We start from the raw sequence: 23,900 nt of genomic DNA on the forward strand, positions 1-23,900 counted from the left end.
AAAGGTGTTGCTTACTTAATATTAGATGGTTTGGGTAAAAATATTGACTTTATTGTCATTATGTCATTATATTGTTAATATTTTATTGTTATTATATAAATAATATATAATTTTTATTTGTTTACTAAATTACAATTATTTTAATGCTATCTAAATTACTTAAAATTTTTAAATTTATTTTTATATAAAATATAAAATTTTATTTTATTTATTAGATTTAGACAAAATTTTAAACTATTTTTAGATTAAGCGAGACCCAAGCTTAAAAAATAGAACTAAAATTTTAGGTGAACCCGAACCTGGCGGATAATGTAGAAGTCGGCACTGCATGCTGATGCTCCATTGTATTTTCAAACCAAATACAAAAATAAAAAACCAAACAAAAGATGTGCTAAGGGACATTTATTAATATTTATTTGTATGGAAACAAAGGGCGAAAGCAGCCATTGTCATGCATATACTTCCAAGTTCTAACAGTTCCTAGTACAGAAGCAACGGTGGCGGAACCCTCGGCACCACCCATCCAAGAAACCTTCGTTCCTACACACCAGCCCGCAGTTGTGATCACTCAGGCACACTCCCTTAAATCTATGGCTCTTCGATTCGCATATTCTGCCCTCCACCATCCCCCCATCTGCAATACCACATCTATATCATCACATATGCTACCTATAATATATTTAAAAAAAAAACAATAACAGATATAGAAAAATTGAAGAGATTTACGAGAAGCCAAAGCAACGAGGAGCAGCAACATGAACAACATCCCAAACAGCTTCTTCGTCCCCATCTCAACGGCTAGCTCAGGTACTTTCTCCATCGAATAATGTGTATATATATACAAGTTGGTGGTGTAGGGAAGTGGCAGCAGGTTAGCTTGTGGTTGACAAGTGGGTCGATGCGGTGCAACCTGCTTCGTTACGTGTTAGGAGAAACGCCACAGTTGTCACCTCAATCGACCTGCAACCTTCGTCTTCTTTTCTCACTCGCGGTTTGCTCGTGTGTGTACGTACAGACAAAATATTTACTTTTGCTTTTGTGGGTTCAAAATACTATAAATACAGTTTTAATTCGTTTTATATAAATTTCAATGAGTTCCTTTAGAAAATATTTGATACAAGCACCATTAATAAACAATTTATCATTAAATAATAATAAAAGTATAAAATATCAATAATTTTATTTAAATATAATTAAATAATTAACTATAAATAAATGTTAAAATTTAGGATTTTAAATTTAAAAATTCATATTTTTTTATTTAATTTATCATTTATTGGTGAATAAGGGATGGTACATGAAATATAATTATTATTTTTAGGGATAAATATTCTTCTTATTTCTTAAGATATCTACTGAAACGAGTTCAGTAACTAATACTCCACATTCTCTAGGCCCATTAAGCGATAGAGAGATCAACAACTACTAGAACACTCAAATAAAAAGAAAGCTATACATCTACCATTGCTCAAACATATAAATGTAAAATAGAAGCTAAATGATTGGAATGTTTGCAATTATAGAAGAAAAGGCAATCTTTTATTCAAGTAAAGATAAGATGATTACAATCTATCCATCATTCTTCTTAGAAAATCTCCCAAAAGAGAGAAACAAACTGAGCGACCATGATCACAGCCGAAACCACAGCCATAATGCAATTTATGAACGAAACAAAAATACCAAACATTTTGCTTTGCTTCACTACTCAGATCTGCCTGCTCAAAAGGGTGGACTGATTTGATCATTTTCAAAAAAGACGTATTTATAAGGAACAAAAGCAATCAGCTGACTTTTCAGCTTTCCCACTCCAACCCCATTGTTTTGAGAAGTTCAATCACCATTAATTACCAAGTTCATCTCATAAATACAATTTCTTTTAAAAAAATTTTGAAAAGTTCATCCAATAATAAAATGTAAGCTTGCATGCATGCTTTTTTTACGGGATGTTTGCATAAAATGTTGATAAAGGAGTTTGAACAGTTTTTCCCCTAGATTCAAATTTTTTTAGTTTTTTAAGAGGTAAAGTCCAAACTTTTTCACAAGTGTTCTATAAGAGTATAATAAAATGTTAAAAGGAGAAAAGACATATTTATAATTTGATTCGCGCGCTTTAAATATATTCCATGTTACATTTGAACAAGCATTCAACACCTAAACTATGATGAAGCTAACTAAAGGACCTAATTATTAGAACATTAATACTTTGAAGGCTTAATTAAAACATTTAGAAATTTAAGGATGAATTAAAACTTAAAATATATGTCAATTCCACTATCATTCAAGGCTTTAGATATATTAAAATTGCATTCATAGACAGTATCCATAATAATAGTAACAGAGCAAAATGAATATTTCCAAGAGAGAAATTTCTATATTGCATTAAATAAAATAAATGTGAACTAATTCACATTGGGAAATGGTTCATTGGATACAATTCATTCAATGCATGCATGCTATCAATATGATAGTTTCAATGGATACCTTAAAAGAATAAAAATAATTACACGTAAATTTTAATATTTGTAATCAAGACCTACAAAAATGCTCTCATTTAATTCATAATGAAATATTTTGTTAACTTCACCTTCAATTCAATATTTTGCTAAAAGGGTGGCATAAAAAGAACCCTTCTTTCGTTTGATTTAAGTAAAATAAAATTTATATGATATGAATTACATAATATATTAAAAATTTTCAAAAAAATAAATTATAAAAAATCCATGTTGGACATTTTCCTATCGTCCCTCTCACACGCCACCATTAAATAATAAAAATAGAAAGAGAAAAGGGGGGCCTTTTCACCACGTTCGATGTTAACCACCTCCACAAGCCCACTATTATTTAATCACCACACCAGCATCACTCACTGTCACTCCTTTGCCAAGACACCACCACCATAACCACCAAATCTCAACCCCTAAACATTCTAGACCCGTGAAATCCCAACCAAAAATAAAAATACCAAATAGTTATAAGCATCCAAAATCAAATCAGCAAAAAGAGAACATGTAACTCCCCAAACCCGACCCAATCATTATAGCCAAATTAGGAAAGCTACATTGGCCACCGGAATGGCCTAGAAAAACCTTCTTAGTTTTTAAACATATTTTTTAAACCATTTGTGTAAATCGTTCAAAACTAGGAAATAAAATATTTAACTTAATTTCACAAAAAATATGAAAATTATAGAAATCAATCACAATCATTCTGGTATTTGTAAAAGTTTGATCACTATTCAAAACTTTCATAATTTCAATCATATTTCAAAATCATTCGTTTATTTATTCAAAATTAAATACCTTGGTTATTCATCGTTATTCGGAAAAACACATTAACTTCGAATTAAATGTATTAAGAAATCTCATTTGTAAATATTAGTAATTTTGAAAACTAAGTCTAATTTTATTAAAAACTCGTTTCTCGAATTGCAATGGAAAAATGTAATATTGACATATTTTTATAAGAATCGCAACAAAAAGTTTACTAAAACCATATTTTGTTAAAAATCAATATTTAATGTAAATTCTATAAAACATCAATAGACAATTTAAAACCTAAAAAACCAGGTCGTATTTTTGTCTAAAACTCATTTTCATTGTCGAAGCGAAAAATAGCAATTTTGTCAAGTTTTAATAGAAACCAAGTTACATGCATATTCTTATCAAATATTAATTTATGCAATTTTAAAACTTAATGTCATGCAATCAACTCATGCATATCAAAATGAAAAATCCCTAAAGTAAAGTCTCATGCCACAGTCTATACTCAAACTTATTACAATCCCAAAATAACAAAAAATTAAAAATACTTTAATTACTTTAATTTAAAAAGAATTCCGAGAAACTCCTGCAAATGTCATCATTGAATCCTAACCTCGAAGTTATCTGTAAAATTAGAAAACTAAAGGAGGTGAGCTATAAAGCTCAGTGCGAGTCTTAATTCAAGTATTAAGTAGGAATTCAATATACAAAACATATAACAATAAGAATTTACTCATAATTCAAAATATCCAATATTTATGCACATGACCATGGCAATGCAGTTTTTGTAAAACAATTATGCAAATCTTTTTAAAACATCTTACCTATCACCGCTACACTTTAAAATTGAGTTCCCTAGAACTCATCCATCCAATCACTCCAAATTTATAGATAAGCTACTATGTAGGTTGTGGATAAACCACTAATATTCACAAACAAGTTGCTATGTAGGTTGTGGATGAAGCCACTAATATTCATAGACAAGCTGTCATGTAGGTTGTGGACGAAGCCACTAATTCTTCCTTCCTTACAATGGCCCACCCCAGGTATGTGATATAGCCATAATAAACATATGTATACATATTTTTCATTTCAAGATATCACTTGTCACATTGGCACATTGCAACATGCAAATCAAATTTCTCAATATATAATATCATGTAAGGTATGTTTAACATGTGTTTCACATATTATTTAATATATCGAAATATCACAATTTATTTGTCATGTAAAATCGATTATGGTATAATATCACATAACATGAGAATGAGAATAACATACTTTTCAAACAATGAAAATCATAACCACACAACATACTTTTCATAAGCTAGTTGGTTTGGGTCACTTGGTACAATACACATTGATGGGTTTAAGCTCCCCTTTTGGAATACTTTATGTATTTGCATAAAACACAATATAAATAATAATATTTATTTAAATACTAGAATTAATGTATATCAATTTTTATTTTAGATTAGACCCACACCTGATAGTAGATCCAAAACAAATTACCCTTCTAAAGAACGCTCACACTTGGATCTAATCGATAAGTCACCTATTTATCAACAAATGTGATTTCTTTTTAGGGAGGTTATTTTTAACGCTTTATGAAATAAGTCAATTTAATAAAATTCCCATAAGCACTTACTCTTATAAAAATAAATCAAAATGTGAATACTAATTGCATGTCATGTAACGTGCATACTAATTGCCTTAGGAAAGAGACAAATCAGTTCCTATTTTTATGACTAATAGTATCAAGCTTCTTTAGTTTCAAATATGATTTGGATTAAAGTGCATGATTATTGTTTGGTTATTGTCTACCATGTACATGATACTGTTTTGGATTAAAGTGCATGATTATTGTTTGGCTATTGTACATGACAGAAATGGATTTTTTTTTTGTTAAATTATTTTTGGATTGGTTATTGTTTGCCATTGCCTAGGTTGTATTAAAGTTTTTGGTTATTGTCTGCCATGTGTATGAAAAAAAATAGATTTGTTTTTATTAAATTATTTGGTTATTGTACATGATATAAATGAATGTGTTTGTATTAAATTGTTTTTGTATTGATTATTGTATGTCATTGCCTAGGTTGTATTAAAATGTTTGTTTATTGTCTTCCACTACCTTTATTGATGTTAATGAGAGTGAAGAAGAAATGTTTGATTTTGATGTGTATGATAGTGATATGTCTAGTAGGATTAGGGTTAATCTAGATGGTTTAAACATGGATGATATAGAAGTAGGGGAACTGTGTTATAGTGATGATTCTGTGAGGTTAAATAATGTACATGAATCTAACTCAGATGGCCAAAATTAGCCTGAGTTCAACCCGGACAATGACATAAGTAATCTAAAACTTCATGTTGGAATGTTATTTAGGTCCAAAGACAATCTAAAAGAAGCTGCCAAGCAGTATGGTAAGTTGAATAATTATTTTATTAAGCTCCCAAAAAATGATCTAAAGAGGTTAAAGGCAGTTTGCAGTTCAAAATGTTCTTGGTACATATGGGCCTCTAGACTACACCCTAATGGCCCTACTGACTAGACTTGGCAAATCAGGAGTTCAAACCCTAAGCATACTTGCTCTAAAGCCTATAAAACTAAGAATATAATCTCAGCTTGGATAGGTCAACATTATAAAGACAAGTTCATTGTTGATCCTAATTATTCTTTGACATCGTTGCAACAATATGTCAAAAGAGATTTCCTTTGCCTTGTCTCATTAACCAAATGTAGGAAGGCTAAAATTAGGGTATTAAAATTTACTTGAAGGAGCTTATAAGGCTCAATATGAGAAGATTTATGAGTATCTGTTGGAGGTTAGGACCCAAAACGTTGGAACAACAATAATTTGTTATATGGATAGCAGGTTGTTTCAAAGGATGTATGTCTGTCTACAAGTATGCAAAGATGGGTATAGGATTGGTTGTAAGAGGATAATAGGTTTAGATGGATGTTTCTTAAAGGGCTAAGTACCTATTGGAAGTTGTTGGAATAAATTCAAATAATAGCATCTATCCTATTGCATATGCTACTGTTGAAAGTGAAACCAAGCATCATGGCTCTAGTTCTTTGAGTTGTTTACATTAGACTTGAAAATTGTGAGTTCATATCAGATATCTTTCATGTTTGACAAACAGAAGGTAAAACTCTATTTGTCTGCTATGTTTTATGTTGTTTTCATTTAGGATGGTATGTCAAAGAATTAATGTAACACCCAATATTGACAGGTCTTGAGTCTAGTCGAGTAACCCGAAAGAATCTGAATGATGTGGTCCTATTCGTCCAATTGAAACTTTGGCATATACGGAGGGCGCATAGCTAATGTTAGAATATAATGTAAGAATTGCTCTCGAAAATGTGTAAATATGTATAAAATAATAGATTGATAAGTGTGTCAAGGGTTCCTGGGTAATGAGGTTATCGCCAAAGGTAAGGTATGCCGAGTTTGTCTAATTATGGTGCAAGTGACATTTTAGTGATACGATCATAAGTGAACAAAGGGATAAATCAACGATACGTAAAGATTTTGGATTCTTGTATACATTTCTCTACATATGTAAGTCACTAATAAGGATAATTTTAAAAGTTGGTGACACGTGTCAAGTTCCACTATGAGAACATAGGTTTTACATATATATTGATGTGAGCTTTATAAGAAAGGGGGAGTTATCTTCTTCCTTCTAATTGAAAACACCATTGTTAACTTGTTTCAAAGTTGATCAATGATCTTTCTTGCTAGGCTGAAACTAAGGATCGAAGCTCATGCAGAAGGTTATTCATATCCTACGTAAGTATTATGGACTTGCATGTTGACTTTTGAAAGAGTAAGTTTATTTTATATGTGTAAATAGTAAGATGAGGAAGTGAGGTGTTGCATAGAGGTTATTTGGGTTTCGGATGACGATAGAAGTTATACGAATGAGTTTTAATGGTATCCCAATGTCTTATAGCAATGAATTGCTGAGATTTCATGGTAGGTGTTTGGATCTGGAGATTAAGCTGTTGTTCGTAGGTGTAAGGTGAGTCCCTAAGCTGACTCTTATGTATGTAAATTGGTTTAGTCTAGATACTTCTGTGAATAATCGTATGAACTATGAACTGAGATTAAAAAATGATGGTACGATGAGTATGTTGATATATGAACGTTGGATAAGATTTGCATGTATAGTTTGCATGAATCTGAAAAGTATAGAGTATGTGATAAGAGATCTAGATTCAAAAATATAACTGTAAGAGCATGTCTAAGAAGTATGTTAAGTTTGGTGCTAATGCATGAAAGGTCTGTTACGTGAGTTTGTGTCTGTTCACCGCGGTGGAGTCTAAAAGAGGTCCATTGAGACTTTAAACACGATATCTGAAAGGAAAAGTATATGGCCATGGCACCATATTGAGTAATACCATAGCTGGGCTATGGCATTTTATGGAAAAGAACTAAAGGAATATTATTACCGAAAAGGGGTTCTCTCCATGACCTAGGACGATGAGAGGCAAACCTCACGAAATGTGAGTCTACACGAATCCCTATCGTAAACACGCTAGAAAAGGAAGCCTTTGTGGTGATCTATGAAAAGGAAGCCTTTATGGTTATCTTTGAAAAGACAGCCTTTATAGCTATCTATGAAAAGAAAGCCTTTGGGCGATTTATGAAGAGAATGCCCTTTTGGCGCACTTTGAATAATTGTATTCATGGTGAACTGTGAAGGAAATGCCTCTATGGTGGACTCTAAGGGAAAGAAATGGCATTCACGTTGAACTTTGAAGGAACAATAGTTGTAATGAACTCAAAAGGAAAAACCGATGTGGCGTATCATGTTATACATTTGATGAGATTATTCTAATAAGTTTCTTTTGTGGCGAGCTTCGTATAAACTGTTATGGCATATCCTACATGGTCTTAAGATAAGAGAAAAGAAACTGTAATGCGCCAGAGCATGTAGTGAATTCAGAGTATGGGTTAATTAGACTTGAAGAGCAAATTTGAGTTAGGGCTATGTCTAGTAAATTGAAGATGGTTATTTTTCTGTAATTATCAGAAGAAAAATGGTATTTTCCACAAAGGATCAAATCATATAATTAAAGAATGTATCTTTTATCTAAATACAAAATCATTCATGGATTGCGAAGAAATGATGACTTAGAGTATGTATGTAAGAATAACAATATTTTGTCCCTATGAGCCTCTGGAATGGGTAAGGTTAAGAAATCACAAAAGTGCTAAGTTAAGAACAAGAGTAATGTATCAAAGATGCGGAAAGTAATGCATGATCTCAAAGTCAAGGGTGACATCTAAGGTACGAGGAATGACATTCTAAAAAGGTATTCGCTAGAAACAAGTTAAAGAACAAAGAAGAATGAGATGATGAATTAAATTACCCAATGCGAAATATAAAAATGATTTAGTAAATGGGTGTTTATCTCACTGAGTTCTCATGAACTTACCTCTGTGCCTTATGTTGCAGGTAAGTTGATTTAGTTCTACACCAGGGCTAAGCCAAAAAAGTGGCAGGGCTAGCTATTATGCATACAGAACGAGTTGGTAGCATAAATGTAGTCAATAACATTATTTAAGATTTACACTTTGAGATAATGTAATTAAGTTATGAGCCTTGTCTAAAAGTCCTCGAAGTAGAAATTCTTGTACAATAATAATTATCCAATGTATATTCAATTGGAATTTTGGTTGAGAGATTATTTTAATTAAGTTGTATTAGGTATGAAAGTCGGGTATGAGTATATAAGCACAAGTTTGTATTTGTGTTATAACACCCAAGATCTGAATCCAGTGAATTAGATCTGGTTGAGGGCGTTATAATTAAATTATTTTTGTTCTATTTGCAGGGACTTGTAAAAGCAATATCTATGTTGTTTCTTAATGCAGAAACAAGACATTGTGTTAAACACCTACATGCCAATTTCAAGAAAGCTAGTTTTCGAACAAAGAAATTGAAAGATTTTCTTTAGAAAGTTGCCAGAGCAAGCACTCAAAGGGATTTTGAGAATGTAATGGTTGAACTGAAGAATACCAATCAACATGCTTATGATTGGTTGAAGGAAAAGAACTCTACTCACTGGTCAAGGTCTCACTTGTCAATTAGGAACCAGTCTGACATGTTGGTGAATAATCTTTCTGAATACTTTAACAAGGTAAACCCTTATTTATTTTCTACATGCAGTTCATTAAGGACCTGGTCTCACTAATCATTTATGTTACTTGCTAGTAGGTGATACTGGAAGTAAGAGGGAATTCCATTTTGACCATAATGGAAACAATTAAGACCAAGATTATATTGTTGATTGTCAAGAAGAAAGAAAAAGCTGAAAAAATTAAAGGAATCTTGCCTCCAAAAATCAAGAAAAAGCTAGATGTCAATATTAAAAATTCACTAAGGTAAATAGATACTTTTTAAATATATTTATGCCTTTATTCTGCCATCACATGCTAGTGGGGCTAACCACATGTTGTTTTTAATATATGTATGCCTTTATTCTGCCATCACTTTACTTGAATATAATATGATATGTTTTAGTGATTGTTTTTTAGGTGTGTTCCATCGCATGCTGGTAGGGGATAGATATCAGGTTGAATGTGGTCCAAGCAATCAGCATGTGGTGGACCTAGTTGAGAATTCCTGCTCTTGCAGGAATTGGGATCTCACTGGCATCCCTTGCATGCATGTAGTGGTTGTCATTCATAAAAAAGATGAATACCCTGAAACTTATGCAAAAACCTAGTACACCAAGCAAACTCAGCTTGCCATTTACTCCAACTTCATAAGACCGGTAAGGGGTCCTAAGCAATGGGAGTCTGTACCAGACATGCTGCTAATATTGCCTCCTACATTAAGAAAGCCACCTAGCAAACCTATTAAGGTGAGAAGGAAAGAATCTAATGAACCACAAACAACATAAAGGTTGACCAAGAGAGGGGTGGAAATGAGGTGCAGTAAATGCAAGAAATTAGGCCACAATAAGAGAGTTGCAAAGGGGAAATCTGTTAAAACATTTTAGTAAGTCATCTGCCTTGGCTTCATTAGATTACTTATATATGCAATGCGTTTGATGGATTTCACTTGTACTTATAGGTCAAAAGACACAAAGTTGGTGTTCATAATCAAGGTTGCCCCGATTCAGCAAGAAGCTGCCCCAACTCAGCAATAAGCTACTCCAATTCAGCAAAAAGCTGCCCCAACTCATCAACAATCTACCCCAACTTACCAACAAGTTGCTGGCCCAAGAGAAAAGCTTTTACTCAAGAGGAAACCAATCACTGTTAGATGAATGTCTTCTACTCAAGAGTCATTTGTGTCAGACCCATCGATGACATTGTGAACCGAGCGTTTATTTTGTTAACTTTTTAAGCTTGTGTAAATTTTTCTATTACTGCTATTGATTTCTTAATCTAGGCAAATTAGTTTTTGTAAATTTGCCTATAATTGGTAATGTTATCTAAACTTAGGCATACAGTTACTGAAAGTTTTTAAAAAATTGCCTACAATTCAAATGTGTTCAATTGTACTTAATTGTTAGCCATTCTTTTTGTAAATAGTTTGGCCTTAATTTATGAATGAAAGTTTAATGCTGACCAATGTTTTATGCTTTTTTTCATCTGTTTTGTCTCTTCTACCATTCTGAGCATTGATCCATGCAATGTAAGAAAATGATAAACAATAACCAAATATTTTTTCAAGTCTTAAAAGAAGATTAAACATTCCACATGGTATTCAGAAAATCAAATCAAATGAAATACAAACGTATGAGATTGGCATTAGTCTTTCAACTTTCAAGTCTCAACTAAAAAATACAAGCAAACTAATACCTTTTACAGACCATGACATTTAGATCTGTAAGCTTCCACTCACTACGAAAGAATACTCTTCCAATACCAATAGCCATATAAGCTAGTTTTCCATTTCAACAACAACAGCAACACCAGCTATCACATAGCTGGTTTTTTATTTAAACAACAATAATAATATTACAAATAACTGCACCAAACACCATGTTTTTCTCCCCCTCCTCATTGCATCCTCCAATGTCCTCACTTTTTTCAGAAGACCCAAAAACACAATTCGTGAACGAGGCATCAATGGTGGATCAAATCAAGCGAAAAAAATGGATTTCAAAACCCACTCCCATTCTTCTTACACTCTAAAAACCTTCTACCTCGGTTGTCATTGGACCAAGACGTCTTTAAATTGGCTGGGTTTCTACAATAGCACACCAGAATCACAGCCAGTATCTCTATTTCTTCTCTTATTTTTCTTTTCTTCTTCTTCTTCTCCTCCTCTTCTTTTTCTTTTACTATCTAAACCCTAAACTCTTAAATGGGGCTATTTAAACTGATGTTAACCGTCTAACTAGCCGATTAATGACAATAAGGACTCTGTTAAATGCCATGTCACTTTTCCGTTACATCTGTAATGGAAAATGATTAAAACGGTTGATTTATTATTTTTCGAAAGTTGAGAAATTGAATTGAAATCAGAGTGATTGTCTTGTCAGCTACATCAAAGTTGAGTGACTGTTGGTGTAATTTACCCAAATTTTAATTAAATCATACTTTTTAAAAATTTCATTAAATCCAAAAATTTTGAAATTTTATTTAGTACCCATAAAGCTTAATACTAAGATGAACCACTAGTGATTAATCATAAAAAAAAGTCCACCCCTTCGACATTCCATTATGGATTCCTCATTAATGCTTAACCTCTACAAGAAAACCTAATTGCTTCCTCATCAAGACCCTTGTGGTACGTGGTCTTCATGGATAATTGCATGATTTTTTGTTCTTCCCATAAAAATGTAAGTTTGCATGCATAAAATTTTGATGGAATGTTTCATAAAATACTATCTTCATATGTTGATTGAGGAGTTTGAAGAGTTTTTTATGTTAGCTTCAATTTAATGTGACATTTAAATTGTTCATACGATAAACATATGTGTATTTCTAATTTAATTAACGCGTTTTAAATGTATTTCCTATTATATTTGAACAAGTATTTAATGTCTAAATTAATGATTAGGTGGCTGTAAAATTTAATTGACAGAATACTCTTACTTTAAAGATTTAATTAAAACATTTTGAAATTTCAAGGTTAGAACTTTGAATGGATTGTAAATTGGGTCAAGCAAATGTGTTCGTTGTTTGTTTGTTCCATCTCTTTTACTGGTCCAAATATTTCTTTTAAATTTTTAACTACAGTTTTGACATTATTAATTCATATTTATTTTCGAATGATGAATTAAAAGCTTTAAGGGAAAAAATTGGGATAGCATAGATATTAAATAAAAGTTAAATGATTCAGATAATAATAATAATAATAATATGATAGAAGAAAAGCAAACTATTTTATTGCCATAACAAGTAAAGATCATTACAATACATCGATTATATTACTACTGCCATAATAAGGAATGCAAACTCCACAACAGGTAAAGTCGCAACAAATTACCATGCACGGCTACTTGTGTCTCAAGTAAAGTCTTAAAACTATTCCCCGAATCAGTGTGTGGCCAATGGATTTAATTAAATATTAAAATCTCAGCATCCAATCCCAATATACTTTCCCTATTAAAATATGCTCTATTAGAATGCTATATAGCTTTGTTGCTTATCAAAATTTACACTTTTCAGGCAGAGAGAGAGAGAGTGTGTCGGATTTAGTGGAACAACGGCAATATTCCCCACTGGTGCAGAAATCCCTCTCCAGTTGTGACCTCCAGTAGCAGCAGCACAAGCACTGCCAGCATGGCTGCTCTGCCATTCCAAGTTTCAGCACTTTTCGTCCAACCCCATTCCCAAACGGTCACCGGTGCTGGAAGCTCCCTTCGTTGCGAATCATAAGTTGCCAATAACTCTTCCACACTTCCAAGTGGAACTAATGACTGCACAGAAAACAAACACATCTCCCACTCAACCAAAACAATGATTGGTAAACTATGGTGGTGTTATGCAAGTGAAACAACACAACAACATTGGTGGAAACTGGAAAGCTTCGAGGTACCTGTCTAGCTTCAAGATTTGAAACTGCCATAGCTCCAACATATGGAAGACTCTCAATTACAGCATCTGCCAAGTCTGAAATGAACATTGGTTCACATCCTAATGCAGGAACACGACCCCAATTTTGTATACCGGATTCTAAAGCCAATTCTTTATACTCAACATCTATCTCTTCAAGAGTTTCAATATGCTCGCTGACAAAGCTGTGAATCAAATATCAAAGTTTTAGCAGGCCATGGCGGAAATGCTGATTCAACAAAATATGCAACACTTATGGCTAGAAGAAGTGAAATAGGAGCTATGTGATGTCATTACATTATTATGAGATCCTAGTTCCCTTGTGAATCCAACTCTTTGTACTCAACATTAATCTCTTCAAGAGTTTCAATTACTGGCCTAAGAAGCAGTGAGTCAAACCTCAAAATTTTGAAAAGACACTATGACTTCAAATTTTGCTTGGATAATCAATACTACAGCTTCAAAAGCCAGAGAAGTTATGACTGAAGTAAAATGCAACATACACATAGCTAGAAAAATTGTAACTAGAAGCTATTGGATTTCGTATATCACCATTGTGATAATCATAGTACCTAATTGGTACAGCCAGAAGACCTTTAACTCCTTTTCGCCCTAGGTCAACTATTGTGTCATCAGTGTAGGGCTTCAACCATTCCACAGGCCCAACTCTGCTCTGCAGGAACATTAACCAACCTTTAAGAAAAGAAGGCACCATAGAAAACTTGTTCAAGATATGTTACAAGTAAAATCATGTGGGAAAAGATGCTGGTTAGGAGATATAAAACATACATTAAGTCGGGGGTGGAAACCCTTGATCATCATAAACTCCAACCTAACCTAATTCGTATATATGGAACAATAAATATTTTTTGCAACCATAAAACCTGAGAATCCCAACCTGACCAGCTTCACTAATTCAGCGAGACCCAACATGGATCCACCAAAAGAAGGTTACTACCAATACACAAAGTGACTCATTCAAAACAACCTAAAATTTATCGTTAGTTCAACAAATAGATTTCTATAGTTTTTGAAACACAGAGAGGAAGTCTGAAGGGGAGTAAAGGTTTGAACCTAAAACCAAAACCCCTCTAAAGAGGAACAACAACTGCTCAAAATCTAAAAATACCTATACTCATATAAAGTAGAAATGTAACGGAAACAACCTGTAGCTGACAAAGAATCTCAACTTTAATTAACTTCAAAGTCAAATATAGTTATAGGGTACATTGTCTTCAGGTTTTTTTTTTTTTTCTGACACTAGAAGTTTCAGATTGTAGTATTTCTCAAGTATCTAGAAGACTATGGATGATAAATTTCATATATGCTTTAAGTATTGTTATGAGTTGTGGCAATCAATTTCCAAAAGAATAGTAGAATTCTTTCTTCCTTTCCCAAATAAGACTCAATTTCAATTGTTAATAGTAGAATTCTTTCTTCCTTTCCCAAATAAGACTCAATTTCAATTGTTAAGTCCCAAAAAAAAAAAAAAAATCCTATTAAGGCTTTCCAGACATGTAAGCAAAAAGGAAGTGTGTTTGAATCCCCAGAGAACACAGTTCATCATTAATCCTTTATCCTCTCATTGCTGCAAACAAATGCTAGTCTACCCTTTTATCCACTCATTATAAGCTTTTATGAAGTGTTGTCCTCCATCATATTCAAAATTGTTGAACACCATTTAACTAGCTCTTCAAAGTGCTTTTGGAAAAGGTTAGACATCTTACCAAGGATAAAATGCAACCATTTCTGTAAATCTAGATTAATTACAAAAACAGCAATGACTGATAGCTGAATACATGGAAAAATGTCAATATAAGTACGGTAGAGGCTTATTTATACTGAGTATTAGCCCTCATCAAAGTAAATAATATTGCAACAAGTGAAAATTATATTTAGCCACAGCATTATCCCAACAGCACAGGCATCTTCTGAAGAGAAAATTAGAATCTCCGTAAGCATTTACATTGGGACTTTACTACCCATCCACATAATTCCAGAATCCAGACTTCGCACTTATCAAAAACCCATAACTTGAAAATTAAGAAGTGAAATACATGAGTCAGGAGTAATATGCCAACAAGAAGTACCTGATAAGCAAGAGTGTATGCATTAGTGATCTTCCTCTTCTCTAACTCCTCTATTATCAAGTCCACACATTCTTCCATCTCTGCCTTGTAAGGATCACCTGCCTCTTCTACATACGCAAGTGGCACCCCGTGTGCACTAAAAAATATTACCACCTGTAACATGTACTCTCATTTAATATGCAGATTTATTGTAAGGTGACAAATTTTAAATTTTGGATAGGCAAAAGCACCTAAATAACTAGAAAATCAAGGAAGCACAAATCTAAGAAAAAATTGCATCTTGCAACAGGATAATAGCCAAGGCCCTCTTCACCACACACAGCCAAAGAAACTTCCCACGTGATCACTAAAAGTTCAAGAGGTTTAATAGAGAATAATATCAAGAGAAACACAGTTTCTTATTTCGTGGTACAGGATTCTTTAAATGTAAATAAATAGACAACAAAAATAAAAGGAAGAGGTCACTAGACACCCCAATAAATACATAATGATTTCAAACTAACTTGCAATTTAAAATCTGGTTCTCAAATATTCTAAAAAATAGGCACAATAGAAAGGCCAAAGCTAAGAAGCCAAAAAGGCAGGAATCAAATGCAAAACTGCCATCTACCCGTTCAAATTCAGATGACAACAAGACATGTTCAACATTTCAAAGAGTTCATGATTTTGACTAGTCAATCAAGACCAAAATCAAACTTTAGTAATCAGAAACAGGAACTTTTTCATGTATTATTATGCTGCTTACAGTCTTAATGTACAAATTTCTGAAGATATTTTAATAACTAATAAACCGTAGCTCTGGCAGAGATTATGAGTGAGGGCTATTGCTGGAGAGATCAAGAGGGACACTATAATATCCTAATCAAATGGTCATCAGAGTTTCCGATTCTCCAGGCCTTCAAGATGATTGATACCTTCTACAAATACAAAAGACCCAGCCATTGCAATTCGACTTGTCCTTGGAGATGACATATTTAACTCTAAAAAACTGAACATGCGTAGCAGTAATGGCTCCTATGACAGACTTACCACAGTAAAGGTCAGTAACATATTTCGAAAATTTATAATTTAACATGTAGCATCAGATTCTCAATGAAAACCCTTTGAAACCCCGCCACTAGAAAAGACTGTTGGTAAGAAGATTTTCAGAAATTGACCCCACAACATCCCAAGAATAAGAAATCTTCTTTACCCAGAACTATACCTTAAGATTTCCTACGCATTATTTACAAATCAATAAGCTTGACCTCTCCAACATTTACCTCAGGTTCCTTTTAACCACAGTAGCCGCTTTCCTGCATTATTGCAGACAAGCTATTCACTAGACATTTCGTACTGGGCTACATAAATTTTGGAGATTTCATTTTTCACCATCAACAGACAACATGCAAATTTTTGATAGTAATCCTTGTTCATTCAGCCACATTCAAGATTTTAGTTATATATTCCCAAACAATTACTTTATAACAGATTGCTTAAGCTAATTTCCGCTAGTATTAACAAAAGGCATAAAAGTGCTAAAGAAAAAAAACTGTTTGTATTTAACAGTATAACTACTCTTTTAATAAACACAAGAAATTTCAAAGCTATGATAAACTCACTTAGGCTGAGAACATATACAAAATATATGATCCACTTTGTTTTCTTGATCTGTCTTAAAATAAATAGAAACTAGTAACTTTAACCCCCATCACCCAAAGGCTTAGCCTGAGCACCTAGGCAACAATATCTATCTCACTGCTGCATGGAAGTTTTATTTCAAGCAAGCGAATCAAACACTCCAAAACTTAATATGTGTGCTTTTAGCAATCAACTACTAACCAATGTTCTTGCTATGTGGCCATATTATAAAACAGAAATAACAAATCCAACTGCTTGAGCTAAAATTTCCAACATTCGTTAAATTTCTGCAATAGGCAGTTTTGGCAAAATAGACTACATTCTTAGACAAAAGATAGATTTAATTGCCGGGGACTTATTTCTCCTCCTTATATTGCACAAGTAATAAACCAAGCTCTTCTTTTTTCTCCTTTTTTGGTACAAATAAAGCTAACCATGTAAGATATTTACAAACCAACAATAACCAGGCAATTCCCATGAGTAATAATACTAAAATCCAATAATGCAAAAGGTCAATAGTTTGAAAACCATTTTTAAAGGTCACTAGTTTTCTGAAGATCAAGAGGAAGGAAGTCAACCACATCCATTCAGGATTGTCATGAGGTAGCTTCCAAGTTTCAAGTACTACATGGTGAAGCAAAACTTGACAAGAGAATTAGAAACTCACTTAGGAACACTGCATCAGTTCCATACAAAATTTAGGTTCAACAACCTTTCTTCTCACGTGAAAATCAAAAAGTAAATAGCACAACTACCTCACGTATTAATTCAGATAATGACCAACCATGAAAGAAAAAATTGCCAAAACTCAGTCAACAAGATTACAAAAAAGGTTTTAAGGACATACCTTTTCAGGACGGTCAAACTTTTGCAACTCTTTTTCAATTAAATTTGCCATAGATTTTATATATCCTTCACGTTGATACCAAGAAGGTATGACTGTATGCTGCATGTTCACTAGATACTCATCATCGCTGATGAACCAATTGATTACATGGTCAGAGGAGTTTAAGATTATATTTTAAGATTACATCAAGCAGTGTAAGAAAAGTGTCCTTCTTCCTCACCGAAATATACTTTCCAAGAGTCGAAGGCTTGAACCGCTAGTTGATATTGAAAATTGAGGATAAAGTGGTAGTACAACAAGCTTTGTAATTCCATCCCTTTTTATCTACATTATTGTTAGGAGGAAAGTAAAAATAATTATGTATCACCAGAATCCATGTTCAAATAAGAAAAGGCAGAGGGAAAAATGATTTTCTTTTAAACGAGATTTATGCATTCAGAGGCCACCAGATAGACAGCAGAATTACCAAAAGAAACAAGCAGATCATTATAAGTAATACCTGAATGAAACTATATACATATATATTTATATATATAAGCAATATTATCTGTGAAAAAGTGGACTCGTTTTAGGAATAGAAGAAAACAAGCAGACACCTAACCTCAAGTCAGTTCAATCAAATTATAAAGCATTCATATAGTAGCAACCCATAAATTTTAAAAGTAAGGTTTAAAATGTGCACATAGAAATAATAACTTACAGTTGAAACATTACAATACTTAAACAATACTTTGGTGATTTTTCACTTACTTCTGCATCGGGAAAAATATTAAAGAAATTTCATATCGAATCAAGATTGAAAAAAGTTCATCATGAAACTTCAAAAATGTAAAGCAATACCCTCATCCAACAAGTTCAAATGATTTCAAATCAGAGACTAAAGTTAACTGCTTCAGGAGACATACAGCAACTGCATATACACCATCCTTCTTCAGTCCTCATCAAGCAAGCACGAAAACAACACAAGGAAACACGCATATTGGGCCATCCTTAAATATAGTTCAAACTTCAAATTCATTACTTACACAAATAAATCCAATAATTACTTTTCACTGTTCCGTCCCAATATTAGCAGGTGGCAATAGACAGAAGAACATCAAAAGCTAGTTTTCTGACATGTGTTAGCCAATATGAACTAACATTAATTTGGGATACAAAACACCATGTGGAGGATCTAGGAAGAGCCTTCAAATTTCCAAAGACCCATGTGATTGTTTATTTGAATATATATACCAACTGAGCTATCCCGACCATTACCGATGCATTATCCTCATAATACTAGATGACTTGGGTCTATGTCAATTAAAAATGAAAACAAATAAAACGAAAAAGCATTAAATTAAAAGTCTCGAACAGGAATTTCTTGGATCTTCAAAAGGAAGACTTTGTAAATTCCATATGAGTAATCATATGTATTATGAATCATTCAAATAGGTATTCCTTGCTCAAGAGATTTCTACTTATATCATATATATATCACAATATATCACACTATATCACAAGACTTGTGATAAGAGAACAAAATTCTGCTATGCTAGGATACGCTTGTAAAACGGCAAAGAATAGGATGAATGAGAAACATAAGGAACTTTGAACCACTAACAAAAAGGGTAGGATAAAATATATGATACATCACATTCTGATTGTAAATTACCATCAGAATGAAGTTCTGTCAAGTACAAAGTTTCAAATATTATTGACATGCCCAAAGTCAAGTGGAAAAGAAATAGAAGTGGATTAATAAAATAAGAGAAGGCAGACACATCAGAGTTTCAGCCATCCAAAAAAAAGACTAAAACTAACCAAATACCTGCTCAATTGCTTCTTCAGTGAATGGATGCCAGTAACGCATACCAACGTACACTTTTGCAGGGACATCCTTCGCCCAAAGTGACTTTCTTAATTCTTCAGCCTGAAATGAATCATGATAGGCGATACATATTAAAGACTGGCAGAAGAGATACTAACATGAAGCAGATCAGGATTGCTTAAGCTATATATTTCCGTTTTGATAGCCTAGGAATCATCCAAACCATCAGCCAAAACAATGCCAATTATATATCTACTCTATTAAGGAAGAAGTTAAAATCCAACCATAAACAAATAAACTCTAGAAATGACAATTAATCGATTTCCACAATTTGGACTTGTCAATTTTTTCAGTTACATATAAAACAATATATTTTAAAAAATTAATTGGCTGTCACAATGAACAGAGCTATAAAAAGTCAAAACTAGAAGCAGTACCCTCTAAGTTGATAGTTTCCATTACCAGTTCCAATGTTTAATTAATTTCATTTTAAATTTTCTAAAACTCTTTGAGTCAAGGTTGCAAGATAAAGGATACACGTCTCTGACAGAACTTATTGAGGGGGAAAGGGAATAAAACATTACCATTAAAGGTAACATCAGATAACAGCATAAAAGAATCAGCAAAAAGTTAATGTTCATGGCACATGTCTGTGCATGGTGACGTACTCAAATGCCTCAAAATTTCTTCAGAATAGTTCAGGTGCTATTTTGATTTTTTCTCTTCCGCATTACTTAATGAGCATCGTAGTAAACTGAAAATGGTAGGTTTTATAACATATAAATGTGTCCATAAGAAACTGTAATGATAACAAAAGCAATCGTGCCTGATCATCAGTTATTCGTCGAAGAGGAGAACCACCACCAATCGAAGCATAGCCTTCCTTGCTCTTAGGAGCTCTAAGAACAGATATAAATTGTGCCAACGGCTTTTGCAAAAAACGGAACAACCTCGGTAGCCGTATAATATCCTGTCCGAAACAGAACGGAATGAAAAAATTGTCTAAGTAACTTTAATTAGAGGGAAAAGATATTACCAAATTCAATTTTTTGGTAACTAGACATGGAAATAGCTAAGGATCTTCTTGTAAATAGAGGTTATGGGATAACTGTATTAATCTCTTCTTTTACATATGATAACAAGAATCTAGGGCTGTTCAAGTTCTTTTAAGAAGTGCTGCAGTACTTGATCCACCATACTAAGAAACCACAGCCTTAATATAACTACATTTTTTTGGCTCGTGATGAACTTAGTAGCACTGCAAAGCAAGTAAAACTTGAAACAAAGGATCTAAACTTTTAATATGATACCCAAATCGAAAAGTGCTGCTATGCAGCCATTTAGGATTTGTTGTGGCTTTAAAGATGGATCTCTCCAACACTTCCAATTGATTCTGAGGTTCTTTTGTATAACTATGTTCTTTTCATTCACATGATAAGCTCAATTGTATTTGTCTGTGTGAAAGGGAGTAATATACTAGTTATCATATTGAAGAAGGGTCAAAATAATTACTAAAGAAGAAGAAATTGAAGCAAAATAATGCAACGAACCGGGTCGGCAAAAAGGTTAAACAAGAAGGGCTGCACATCATCAAGGGTCTCGGGACCTCCAAGGTTCAACAACAACACTCCAATCTTTTCCTCGGCAACAAGAGGCCCAGTGGAGATAGCTTCAGTGTTTGAAGTCACCAAAGCTCCCACGTTCACGGGAAACAAACGTTTCCTATTGGTACTGGACTGTTTAGAAAATGAAAACTGAGTTGTCTCAGGGACGAGGCAATTTCTGGACACCCTTTGAGAGAGAGACAGAGCTCGAGGCGACAGTCTGGGAACATTCCAAAGTATCAAAGAAAACAAAGACTAAGGGTAAAGAAAAAGAAAAGAAAGAAAAAAACAAAAGGCAGCGTAAGTGGATAAGAACATACAGACGAGGGAACTTGCAATGGCGAGAAGCAGAGGAGAGGCATGGAGGATGAGGAAATGTGGAAGAAGATGAGGCTGAGCAGGAAGCAGAACTCTGAATTCTGCCACTTCTCATTGCTTTCTGTTGAAGTAAATGAAAACCCAAACCAAAACAATCGATAATTCTGAGCAACCAGAGATGAAAACAGTTTTATTTAACAAATAGTAATAATTATGCTGAGTCTAGTCCTCCATTTTTAATCGAAGCGAAGGAAAGGTGTGGGTAAGGAATTCGGAGAGAGACACTTGAGAACTGAATGGAACAACCACACTATAAAATCTTCTATCGTTTTCATCCTCATCCTTCACTTTTATTCACTGCCTACCATTTTTTTCTTCTTTTCTTCTTTTTTTTTTTTTGCATGTTAAAAAATTTAACAACATAATCAATTAAAATTAAAATATTTATATAAATTTTCACTTTTATATATTTATTTTGGATAAGATGAAATATCATAGAATTTTATATTTTTCTAAGTTTGTTTTATTAAAATAGACTTCATTATCAACTTTAATTATTATCTATTGCTATCAATTTTTTATTAATATATAATATAAATTACGTAGTCAAAATTTTAAAAGGATTAAAATTAAAGATGTTTATTTTAAAAGAAAATATAAATAAAATCAATTGAATTAAAATTAAAATCTCCCACCAAGTCAAAATTGGGCGTAGCTTCAAAAATATTGGTGTAAGGATTAGATTATATTAGATGTGTGGACCATGCGTTAGTTTATTTGTGACTTTTTTTCTATTGGAATTACATTTTAGGGTTTCTTTAAATTGAAAGCATAAAACGAATATATCAACCAGCTAAAATTAATATTTGGTATGGACACATTATGATCAGTAAGTAATAACCAAATCGGGATTTTTCAAGTAATTATAAATTTAAATTTTCAGTTATATTATACTTAGTCATATGATCAACAATCCATTATGATTCTTCAGTATATGGCCAGAAATTGGTGTAACAAACGTAGCTCCACTAAACTGCTATTAGCGTCTCCACCAGTCAAAAGCGATTCCACCGGAAGTGTACTATCATAATCTATTTCTACCTCTCTGAATATGCTTTCCCAAATTATGAAAAGGTCTTTCAAAACTGCTCTTGCCTCAACTTTAAAAACAAAAAATCCTTACCAAAAATGCCAACGAGTAATCACATAGCCAATTTGCATCTAAGTCTCTAAGTACAACTCTGTTAGATACAGTAGGACTACTATATTTCAAAAAAGATTACAATAATATTTAATTTTTTAAAAGTAAAAATGTTGTATTCAAAAAAATGGTATAAATACTTCAATTCAGATTATTTTTAAAAATTTTTAATTAAATTATATATAATGGTGATATTAATTCAAAAAAATATATAATAAAATAGATATAGAATGTATCATCTGAAAAAGAATCTTGGCCCACAATGATAATTTTAAATTTGTTTTTATATGAAAAATTATTTAAAAAAAAACTTAAGTTTTCTTGTGTTATTTTGGTTGGTTAGAAGGGCGCACACGTTGTTGGGTTAAGCTTTGTTGTTTAGCTTGAAGTTGAAGCAGAGCCTTAAATGCATGAAAAGGTGTCTGCGTCATTAAATGTATACTTACTTATATATTAATTGCATCATTACAGATGGGTGAAATTATTATAAGTTTTAGAATTACTTATAATTATTTTTCAATTCATAAATATAAAAATAATACGTTTTAATATATTTAAATTTACTTTTTTATATTGTAACAATATTTATATAAATTAAATTAAGATTCAATCGGTAAATAACGATGCGATGATAGATTTATTAAAGAGACTGAACTTAAATTAGCATAATGCTTGACGAAGCACTTTTCTTGATATAAGTGAGGTTTGAATGGGTAATACAGTGTGTTTAGTTTATTTTTGTCTCACGTTACAATATTTGATTTCACTATTATCGTTATGTTTATACTAACTACAAATAAACGTACTGTTCATCTAAACTTGACAATACGTTTTCTCTTAAATAGATACTTTGAGCTATGTGTAACAAAACTTTAAAGTGTTTTATATTTATAACATATTAGAAGTAAAAAAAAAATTAAACTAAATTTTATTAGATATAATTAAATAAAGTAACATGTAATAATGTTATCTTTTGGGGGATAAATGTAACCAAAGCATAATACAACCAAAATACAGTAGATTAGTATAGCGGTGTACTAGTGTAATAATGGTATTAGTAGACTGCTGCCATTCTCTATAGGATTTAGTAATAGCCATGTGACAAGCCAAATTGTAGAG

The 23,900-nt window shown here is 32.5% G+C and overlaps 2 protein-coding genes across 3 annotated transcripts; both read right to left on the bottom strand.

The window, feature by feature from the left end:
* Positions 1–387: 387 nt before the first annotated feature.
* On the bottom strand, positions 388–850 carry LOC105781007 (defensin-like protein 1). Its single transcript, XM_012605573.2, has 2 exons — positions 727–850; positions 388–634 (listed from the first exon to the last, which is right to left on the bottom strand). Exons 1-2 carry the CDS (start codon positions 818–820, stop codon positions 471–473), a joined length of 258 nt encoding a protein of 85 aa, XP_012461027.1. The 5' UTR covers positions 821–850; the 3' UTR covers positions 388–470.
* Positions 851–12,596: 11,746 nt separating this feature from the next.
* On the bottom strand, positions 12,597–21,896 carry LOC105779977 (ferrochelatase-2, chloroplastic). Of its 2 annotated transcripts, XM_012604015.2 has the most exons (10): positions 21,583–21,895; positions 21,209–21,482; positions 20,485–20,628; positions 19,659–19,760; positions 18,069–18,172; positions 17,849–17,975; positions 15,382–15,534; positions 13,864–13,964; positions 13,275–13,476; positions 12,597–13,155 (listed from the first exon to the last, which is right to left on the bottom strand). In XM_012604015.2, exons 1-10 carry the CDS (start codon positions 21,693–21,695, stop codon positions 12,931–12,933), a joined length of 1,545 nt encoding a protein of 514 aa, XP_012459469.1. In that variant the 5' UTR covers positions 21,696–21,895; the 3' UTR covers positions 12,597–12,930. The 2 variants fall into 2 exon arrangements, with proteins under 2 accessions (XP_012459469.1, XP_012459470.1); XM_012604016.2 differs by lacking the exons at positions 17,849–17,975; positions 18,069–18,172 and having other exon boundaries at positions 21,583–21,896.
* Positions 21,897–23,900: the final 2,004 nt, after the last annotated feature.

This window comes from Gossypium raimondii, chromosome 4 (assembly GCF_025698545.1).
Source record: "Gossypium raimondii isolate GPD5lz chromosome 4, ASM2569854v1, whole genome shotgun sequence".
In the NCBI taxonomy this organism is placed as follows: domain Eukaryota; kingdom Viridiplantae; phylum Streptophyta; class Magnoliopsida; order Malvales; family Malvaceae; genus Gossypium; species Gossypium raimondii.